The sequence below is a fragment of the Andrographis paniculata genome, unplaced genomic scaffold, assembly GCF_009805555.1.
Source record: "Andrographis paniculata isolate CXL003 unplaced genomic scaffold, ASM980555v1 Contig55END, whole genome shotgun sequence".
Lineage (NCBI taxonomy): Eukaryota > Viridiplantae > Streptophyta > Magnoliopsida > Lamiales > Acanthaceae > Andrographis > Andrographis paniculata.
This window is the reverse complement of record NW_026137590.1, coordinates 1,169,253-1,179,350: the sequence shown is the minus strand read 5'-3', so window position 1 is coordinate 1,179,350 and position 10,098 is coordinate 1,169,253. Positions and strand designations below refer to the sequence as shown.

Below are 10,098 nucleotides of genomic sequence, written 5' to 3'. Positions count from 1 at the left end.
TGAGACGTGGAAAACTTGAAGAACATGAGATTAGGGCAATTAGAACCACAGATGATTCGATGTTAAAGGATAAATATCAATGATTATGATGATGACGATGTTAAGGGGGCTATGGTCCTAATTCGAGCATCAGTCCGACATCACCTCTGGCATCACCTAATCAAGTCTCGCCTTCAAGGGCGCCTTCTACCGGCGTGGTTCTCTGTCTGAGCCGGAGATTGCGCTCCGGCAGCTCCTCGCTGGACAAGGTCAAAGTCCAACTTAGATAAAATTTACCCTTCAAAATGTGTAAATTGTTTGCTGTTAAACCAATATTAAATTTAAAATTTAGTACTGTAATTAACTGCGTTAGTAAAAATTGAGCTGTCACGAATCTAAATGAAACCAGAATAGTTGAAATTCCATAGACAAGTTAGATAGGGAAGGAAAGGACTAGCCATTTTTTAAGATCTAACCTAAATCATTATTTTTTTTTTACACTAGTAACTACTTTAGTATTACTATTATTTCTTTGTATTAACATTAAAAAAAAAGTAAAATTATACAAATATTATTGTATTAGTATAATAAAAATATTTTTGTAATTTTTTGTAATTTATATTATTTTTTAATATAATAATTAATATTTAAATATCTAACCTATAAAAAGTAAATGTAGTAATATTCTATAATATTTTTTTTATAAATATATTATTTGTATAAAAATACAATACCCTTACTACACAACTCTTATTCATCTTTCATTTGTTTTTCTTTCTTTTTTTCAAAAAATATACTATAATGAAGGCTGAACCGCGAAAACCGGCGGTTCGAACCGACGGTTCACGTTTGATATTTTTGAACCATAGCCGAAGGGAGGAATGAGCTCGTCATTTCACAACTTTACAAGCTCCCGAGAGGCACGATAGGAGGAACTGAAAAACCTATCTGCAGGTATCAAATTCATCTTTCAATTGCCTTTTGGCTTACGCGATCTGATGATTTTCTCCGATTCAAAGTTTGTAGGCTTTAGAATCTCCTTTTGGTTTGGGTTTCTGGTGTTGTTGATTTCGAAAGAATGAATGCCTTTTTTCGTGACCTAGAATTTGCTATTCGATTCAATTGGATTAATTTGATTTTATTTGGTTGTTAATTGGTTAGTGGATGTTATGTATATTGTCGATTTGGATATTTGTTCAATCGAAGAGCTTCTTTGGTTCCTTTTCTTTTCCTTACGCCGGTTTCGTCGTGCTTTCTGTGTTGAAAATGGCAGGACGAGATTCATATATGGTATATTTTGAGGAGACAAATAGACTTGCGCTTTCTTTTTTTTTTTAAAATTTATTTTTCGGTCCTTGTTTAATTAATTCCTGTTATTATGCGATTGTTTTCTTAGGCTCCACGAATTGATGAAATGCATATCCTTTTGACAGAGTAGTGCTCCAGCTTTGGGTCTCTGACTGTGATTGGTGATTGTGAGATCGGAGGATCATTAGATTAACGAGATGAAGAAGTAATTTCATTCCCACGTCGTTTATCTCCGTTCTTTTGTCAGTATTTGACTATGCATTTGAGTTTTCTGTTCAAATTTTGGTTGCCATAAGAAAGAGGGGAATCAAGATATTTTATATTATGGATTTATGTATGTTATAGTTATATATATATATGATATAGTTTATCCAATTTTGTGATGGGAGCTTACTATGTTTTCATATGATTAAGTTGTGTCAATTATTGGTGACTTTTCGAGAGTTCATCTCATAATGTAGGGCATGAAAACTAATCACTGCCAGAGAAGAGTTAAAAATATTTAAAACGGCATTGATGTATCCATTTACCTACGGTTTTATGTATTTTATAATTATGTTTGATATAATCTTACCAATTTGACAATGTGAGCTTACGATATGGTTTTACACTATTAAGTTATGTTGATTAATGGTGAGCTTTTAGAGTATGCATCTCGTAGTGTAGGGCATGGTCACTAATTGTTCCAAATAGCTTTTTAAGACTTTAAAATATTTGGAGCGACATAAATATATCCATTTTAGGAGTTTTGTAGTTCATGGTAACATCACCTAAAGTAACCCTTTCTATTGCACAATGTTATTTCATAGTCATTTTATTCTGTTGCGATGAATTGTTGAAGTTATACTGATATTGTTAATATTTTCGGGGGTGGCAGGGGAAGAGTGAAATGGGATGAAGCTAATTTGGGGTACATTGAGGCGCATAAACCTGTGAGGCAGAAAATAACCGAACCAAAGACACCATATCATCCCATGATTGATGATGACAATGATGATGGTACACTTTGCAATTATTTCTATCCGTCGTCAATAATGCCCTGGAAAATCTCCAATCCTTTTGGCTTTGCACCATAGTTGCTTCTTTCAGTTTTGTCGCAATTGCATAATCTTCTCATGTTATATCTAAATTGAATTGTGTGTTCACAAACTGTGGTGTTAATTATTCTAGACAATGTGTTTGGTGAAATTAGATTACTGTGGCCCGTGGGCGCTAGTTGGATTTTTGTCTGAAAAAAATAGCACTTATGGTGATTTAACGAGCTTTATAAGCATTTTGTCTGGACATTGTTAAACTACTACTTATAAAGCCCATCCTTATTCCATGATCAACAAATTTACTGCACCAATAGCTATGTTGATCCATAGATTTCACGGCTGAATGCTCAGTTTTGCCTTATTGGAAATTAGTTTTGGTTGTGAGGTTCGGGGGAAGTGTTACATTAGGTCGCATAGATATTATCCCTCGTTCCAACTTGTGTCATTTCGATCTCTCTTAACTGTTCTAGCTGCTGTTGATATCTCTACTTATGTGTCTACATGCTCCACGCCAATTTTTTAGGGTTTAATTGGTCATGAAATGGTATTAAAATGCATATAGAAGTGGTAATCCTGTCCATTCCCGAATGTAGGATCACTATCACCTGCTAGAGGAGGAAGCTTTGATAATGGTTTCGATGATGGAGTGAATGCAGATGATATCCGTTCAGCACTGAATGATGTGGCATCCTCTAGCAAACCCAAGTCTGGCTGGACGTCATCTGAAGACGAGGCAGATGCCATGGAAGAAGATGAAGAAGGTTTGTCTCTTCCCTTCAGCTTTTCCATTCATGTCTTAGCTCGATAGATCGGTCATTCTATTGAAAATGTATGTGTGCTATGCCATAACCATAGGATAAATTATGGGTGTGTTTGTTTGGGAGTTAGGATTTTGAGTTGAGATTTAAATAGTAAAAATTTTGAATTTGTGTAGTTATATTATGTGATATAAATAGACGTTGATGTAATATTTTAAATATAAAATTAGTTTTTTTAATAATATAGAAAATAAAAATAAGTATTTAATTTGAAAAAAATAAATAAATGAATAGTAAAAATCCAGGTGAAGTTTGCCAAACGAACACACCCTATATCTACATCACCTTTATTTTAATTTGTACACATAAAATATTATGTATAAATTTTATTGCATAATCTACCTTTTAATTTTTATGTTAACCAAATTATGCATAGAATCTCTATATCAACACACATTTTTTATAAAATTTACACAATGTATTATATGCATCTCCATCCGTATGGTCAAAAAGTATTTGTTTGTTTTTTATTTGGAGTTTGAAGTATATTTGTTTTTTATTTGGAGTTTGAAGTATAATAGTATATTATGTGTAAAAATAGTTGTGTTGAACAGAAAGACGTACTACTTAACTTATGATTATAATTATAAAATTTATCGAGTGGTATTGTTGAGATACATTGAATTGTAAGGGTATTATTTATAGGAGATGGATAAAAAAGAAAATAGGTACATTTGTGCCGGACTACCAAATGTGATAAAATCGTTATATTTCTTCCGGACGGAATGAGTACTATATCTTACATACACATATGTAGTATTTACCATTCTAGTCGTAAATAATCTTGATCCCTTTTTTTTTTTTTTTTTACCATGCAACCCTTCAGGCGGAGATGCCGAGAGGCGGAGGAGCTTCAGGGAGCACAGGAAAGCGCACTACGACGAGTTCCACAAAGTGAAAGAACTTCTCCGCACCGGTTCTTATCTCGAGGAAGAGTCGGACGAGGATGCCGCCGGAAACATCCGGAAGAAAGTTGGAGTTCCGATCGAACCATCCCCAACATCAATAGCCGCAGGCGTCAAAGACATCGAGATCGACGACGAAACCTCACTCCAGCCCAGCATCAAAGACATCGACATCGATGATGAAACCTCACAGCCTCCGAACAAGTCTTAGTACCCGAATTCCAGGACATTCCGTCGCGCCATCCAGGTCAGCTCGACTACACTCTTTTCTTGTTGCTTGTGTATCGCTTCTTTAACTTGTATATATATATATATATATCCGTAACAAATATATTTTCGATGCTTTTCGTTCCCCGTTGCGGACATGCTCGTCGAACTATGCCGAAAACTTTCCTGTTTTGCCTGCTTGCTGCTCAATAAACTACCTTAAAACTTCTTGGATTTTACTATTTATGGCTTGTAACTTTAGTGTCTTGATTCTCTTAAAAGAGTTGGATTGTTATACTTTTTGGTTGAGTTTTCTCTAGTTAGTTTTTTAGTGAAATGATTTTTGGTTGTGATGTTTTGTTCGGGAAAATAATATATTTTTGTTAAGTTAAAGTTAGATTAAAGTTTGAAATCGAATTGTGTTAAGTTCCAATGCTTATCATTTGTCAACATATTTAATGGGGTATATGATTTAGACTAAATATATGCTAATTATTTTCTATTTTCTAAAATATAAAATAATTAAATATATTTAATTTTTGCTTCACAATTTATCCTATCATATTATTCAAATATATATATATATTTTTTCTTATCGTATCATTCAATTTTCAAATTATTATATTTAATACTATCTACTGAAATTCTTATGTCGAAAACAAATATTACACTATATTTTTGGAAAGGACGAGCACTATTTTATTTTTAATGTGTATATATTTTAACAATTTTTTAAATATGATTTAATAGAAAATTTAAAACATTCAACATCGGAATTTGTAAAATAAATTAGTCGAGAAAATACAAACATTTGCAAATAACATTAACAAATACAGATTGATACCAAAACCTACCAATACAAATTATAATAATAATAATAATAATAATAAAAGTCTATCCAAATAAAAATCGAATTATTTATTTCCTTGCCAATGAACTTCATCGTCATTATCTTTATCATCATTTCTTCTGATGTCAACTTGTGGGACCACCTGAGACACAAAATGCCAAATAATTTTCCAATGCATATATATATATATATATTAGATAAACATTATTGAAAATAATATATTAACTGAATTATTATTTTACTGAAATAATAATAAGACATGTGCATTCCGACACCGTATTTGCAATAAATTTCCTAAATTTTTGGATACTCAGATTTGAGGCGACATTTGCAATAAAAATGATAGTTCGCTAGTTACAAGTCAACGTATTTTTTTTTATCATTTTCGTGTCCCTCTAGTATTCATTTTTAATTCTTGTAATAATAATCATACATTAATACCAAAATATTATTATTATTTACTTAAATTACAAATATATTATTACACATACATTCTTTTCTTTGAAAGTCTTTAAAACTATTTATTGATAATTTTTTTAAAAAAAAAAAAAAAAAAACCTATCACATTAATTTTTAAAAAAGAAAAAAACTAAAAAGACGGAGTGAATGGGACCAAAATTCTACATACATAAATATTATCATATAAAAAAATAAAATAAAAATATTATCATATAAATCATAAATGTATGTGTGCTATGACAAACCTGATCCTGTGAAGATTTTTGGCAAGAAAAATTTCTCGTCTTCTTGTCCATCCTCCCTCTTGACCCTGCAATATCTACAAAAATTTAAAATAAAATATCATATATATATATATATATATTCTATTTAAAATTCCTGTTACTTTAAAAGAGGTATGTATTTGGATGTGTTTGTTTAGTATTCTTATTTTTAAGTTTTATATATATATATATATATTTTGAAAGTTTTGTTGAAAATACAAAAAATAATATTTAGTGTTAATCTTTTTGTTTTTTTATAAGTGAATAATATATTTCCTCCGTTCCAATACAATAGTTCTATTTCAAAACAATAGTTTTATTTTTATAAATAATCATATCATCGTAAAACTATCTCTATTTTTTCATTTTTATTACACAATTGCCATTACTTTTTACATTAATACACTCGTAAAGACAAAAAAGTCTTTATTCATATTTTTTATCCACTATCAATATTAATATCAATATTTCTTAAATCTCGTGCTCAACCCAATTAAAACTATATTTATGGACCAAGAGAGTACTATATTATAAGTATATTGTAGAGATAAGTGTGTATAGTATTATAGTATTCTTTTTTGTAGTATTAATCGGAAAACTTACGAGTTCAAATCAAACTTGACAACAACAAATATGTAAATATGTGTTTGTTTAAATTTCCAAACTATTCACTATAATTCCTTTTTTTCTTTTCTTTCAAAATCATTTTATCAAATACTTTCTCCGTCGCGTCCCGCGACAAAGATGATCCCTTTTCCCCTTTTATATGTCTCAGTAAAGATGATATTTTTCTATTTTTAATAAATTTATTCATCTTAAACATATTTAACAAATATAAATCAATTTAATTAAATTTCTAACCTTTTACACATATGACCAATTCAAAATCTCTCTATTTATATCTTTCTCCTCAATAAATAAATATTTTTATCTATATTTAAAAATTTTTATTTTTAATAAACTTAGTTTTAAGTTGATTATAAATAAATAAATTAACTTTTTTATTTATTTTTATTATATAAAATTTTATTCTTTATAAAATAATATCCATATTATATATGTTTTATTGATATATAATGCTAAAAATATTTAAAATATCGACAACACTACTCATATAAAAATAATAAAATAATATCATAATTTATTATTAATAACTTACTAATCTGCGCTACCTAAAATATGTATCCTTAAGTAAAAAGGTCATCTTGACCGGGACGGAGGGAATATTTATATTAATTTATTGAAAATAATAATATATAATATAGAGGTATAAATATATTGTGTAACACAGAAATTTTTGTTGTTTTGTGTATAAATAAATTTATTGTGTTAAAATCAATTAATATGTTATATTATGTAAAATTATATCACATCTTGTCAGGATATGTATTGTTTAACATGTACTGTCTTTTTTTATTAAATAAAACTGATTCCCTCGATCAATCCGAAAGCATTTTTTTTTTACTATCTAAACCCTATAGATATTACATCTAAACTACTTATTAAACAAGAAGACCCAAAAAAATATTACCAAATAAATACTCCCTCCCGGTCCAAAGAGGTCATTTGAGATTTTGCAGTAGATTAAAAAATAATAATATTTTTTATTAATTAGTGGAAATGTATAAAAAATTTTGATATTTTTATCTTACGTAATTGCATGTGTAATAATATGTTTCTAATTTTGGTCAAAGTTAAGAATATTTTGGTACTGGTGTATAATTATTTTTATTAAAATAAAAAATAAATAATGATAAAAATAATACTTTTAAGTTGAGACTGATATATAAATAAAAAAATATTTAATTTCAAATAACTTAGTATTTGTTAAATAATTATTTTAAATACTAAAAACAATTTCCACATACATATTTTTGGTGCTCAACGTTTTTTCATGTATTTATTTATTTTAAATAAAATTATTTTACCTGAGGCTGAGGCTGTGCAGTGCCTTGTCCGCCTTTCCTTAGCCAAATCCTGAGTGGACTCCGCCGTGTCCGGCAAATAACGGTCGAGCGGCGGCGGCGGCGCAACGGCGGCGGCGGCGCCACCGTTTCCTCCGCCGCCGAACATCGACTCGACGAAGGAAGCCTCCATGTTGTTGAGGAAACGCACGTGCCGCTCATTCGTCCAATGCCAAATCGATCCGCCACCGTTGACGGCTCTCCTGGCTGGCGTCGCCGCCGATGTGTGGTGGTTTCCGGCGGACGATTGCGCCTTTTTCGGCGGCATTTTAAATTATTCTCTACGTGAATTTATGGTGCAGTTACACTTACACCGAATTATCAATTGCAACTCCTAAGTTCCAAAATGAACTTTGGCCTTTTCTATTATGACTTCAATTCTATACCCACTCGCTCTCACCGTCTGCCACGTGTTAAGTGGCCACGTCATTATATATGTTTAGTTCCCTTTATATTTTTGAATTAATATACTCTCAATCCAACTAAAAAATATAATTATTTTTAGTCTACAAAATAAGTATTTTATTAAATATTTTACTTTTTTTACAAATAGTCCTATTTTACATTATATTATTATTTTTACACTAAAAAATAAGACAAATATTATTACATTACTTTTAACTATGCACTATAATTAAAATATTATTATTTTTAAACACCGTGCTAAAAGTAATAGTATATTTTATGTGTAGACTGATAAAATATTTTTTATGATAAGTATAAAAAATTGGTTAGAATCAGGCGCTTGAATGAAAACATTCAGCGCCATGCTTCCATGTCGGGTAAGATAATTTATTTGGTTAGAACACGGTATTTTAAGTAATGTAATTTAATAAGTTAATTATTGTAGTTATAATATTATTTTTTTTATTTATATAAATAGTGTTATCGTTTTTAAAATAAAACTAATATATATGATTAGAAAAAAATTTAAAAAAGGTATTTAAATATTTTAAATGCTATATGTCAATAAAATTTTATATAATATAGATATCATTTTTTAAATAATAAAATTTTATATAATATAAATAAATAAAAAATATATATTTATTTATCGATAATTAACATAAAGTAATATTATAAAAAACGAAGAGTTTTAAATATAATCAAAAATATTTGTTTAAGGATAAAAATATAAATAAATGAATTTTGAATAAGTTTTATGTATGAAATATTTAAAATTTAATTAAATTAATTTATATTTATTAAATATATTTAAAATTATTAAATTTATCAAAAAGGAAAATGATCCTCTCATCTCATGTGAGACAAACAAAAAAAAAATGAATTATATATGACGATATAATAATGTCAAAATAGTCAATAATTTAAAACAAATGATAATCCTGTTATCTATAAATATCATTATTTTTATATGGAATAATATTAATAAAATTATTTTAATATTTTTTTTAATTTATTTACATATTAATATAATAATAATATACTTTTAACTTCCCGTAAAAAATAAATAAATATTTATTTAAAAAATAAATAAAATATATATTTTGTAAGTAAAACGATGAATATTAAGATAAAAATATAAAATAAAATAACCAGATACAAAATATTACAGTACAGTGAGAATTTATTAGAGAAGAGACAGCGCGTGAGAGAGACGCGTTGACGTATGCGAGTGGGGAGAGATGACGGGGCGGTGAAAATATCTGGAGATGGATATTTTGTTGTGGTGTGTGACAGACAGACAGACAGATTTGAATTATTATTCCTCACAACATACGAAAACTATAGTGCACTTTTACCTTTATTTATTTTTTTATTTAAAAATAAAATATAGGTATTATATTACTCCCTTCGTCCCATATATACTGTCCACATTGCGATTTATGTTCGTCTCACATATCATATTATTTTGTTAAAAAAAAAAATAATTATACACTTTAATTTTATTTTAAATTTTTAAATTTCATTTTAATTTTAATTTTAATTAAATTAATTAGTTATCTTAATCTTAATTTATAATTATTTATATTATAAGATAATTATTTTCACTAATATATTCTTAATTATCTACTAATTCCACTCTTTATAAAATTTCGTGTTTACAGTGTAGCAAAAATGATACGTGGAATAGAGATAGTATTATTATTATTATTATTTATGTTATTCATTAACCAGAAAATATCTGTCACCTTTCTTTACGAAAGCCTGATGGCTTATCCACTCACATTTATTTTGCATTTTTATTTTCGTATTATCATTGTCAAGCCATGGCTAGCTATCAGGATTATTAGTAAAGGGGTTTTTTAGAATTTTGTAATTGATTAAAAAATAATACTCTCCGTCT

General features: G+C 28.4%; 2 protein-coding genes across 5 annotated transcripts; one reads left to right on the top strand and one right to left on the bottom strand.

Moving 5' to 3' along the window:
• Positions 1 to 848: 848 nt before the first annotated feature.
• Positions 849 to 4,515, top strand: LOC127256479 (protein phosphatase inhibitor 2). 3 transcript variants are annotated; one of them, XM_051282506.1, is made up of 5 exons: positions 849 to 933; positions 1,413 to 1,492; positions 2,165 to 2,286; positions 2,918 to 3,085; positions 3,969 to 4,515. In XM_051282506.1, exons 2-5 carry the CDS (start codon positions 1,485 to 1,487, stop codon positions 4,256 to 4,258), a joined length of 588 nt encoding a protein of 195 aa, XP_051138463.1. In that variant the 5' UTR covers positions 849 to 933; positions 1,413 to 1,484; the 3' UTR covers positions 4,259 to 4,515. The 3 variants fall into 3 exon arrangements, with proteins under 3 accessions (XP_051138463.1, XP_051138464.1, XP_051138465.1); XM_051282507.1 differs by having other exon boundaries at positions 852 to 933; positions 1,376 to 1,492; XM_051282508.1 differs by having other exon boundaries at positions 874 to 933; positions 1,418 to 1,492.
• Positions 4,516 to 5,026: 511 nt separating this feature from the next.
• On the bottom strand, positions 5,027 to 8,135 carry LOC127256480 (uncharacterized). 2 transcript variants are annotated; one of them, XM_051282510.1, is made up of 3 exons: positions 7,755 to 8,135; positions 5,809 to 5,873; positions 5,027 to 5,246 (listed from the first exon to the last, which is right to left on the bottom strand). In XM_051282510.1, the coding sequence occupies exons 1-3, from the start codon at positions 8,056 to 8,058 to the stop codon at positions 5,169 to 5,171; spliced, it is 447 nt and encodes a 148-aa protein (XP_051138467.1). In that variant the 5' UTR covers positions 8,059 to 8,135; the 3' UTR covers positions 5,027 to 5,168. The 2 variants fall into 2 exon arrangements, with proteins under 2 accessions (XP_051138467.1, XP_051138466.1); XM_051282509.1 differs by having other exon boundaries at positions 5,809 to 5,882; positions 7,755 to 8,134.
• Between the last annotated feature and the right edge of the window lie 1,963 nt (positions 8,136 to 10,098).

Coding starts and splice junctions, on each gene's coding strand:
- LOC127256479 (XM_051282506.1), top strand. Junction 2,287..2,917: donor TGATGATGACAATGATGATG/GTACACTTTGCA, acceptor TCCCGAATGTAG/GATCACTATCACCTGCTAGA. Junction 3,086..3,968: donor CATGGAAGAAGATGAAGAAG/GTTTGTCTCTTC, acceptor GCAACCCTTCAG/GCGGAGATGCCGAGAGGCGG.
- LOC127256480 (XM_051282509.1), bottom strand. CDS start 8,058: ATGCCGCCGAAAAAGGCGCAATCGTCCGCCGGAAACCACCACACATCG. Junction 5,883..7,754: donor CTGCACAGCCTCAGCCTCAG/GTAAAATAATTT, acceptor AAATTTTTGTAG/ATATTGCAGGGTCAAGAGGG. Junction 5,247..5,808: donor AAAAATCTTCACAGGATCAG/GTTTGTCATAGC, acceptor TTTGTGTCTCAG/GTGGTCCCACAAGTTGACAT.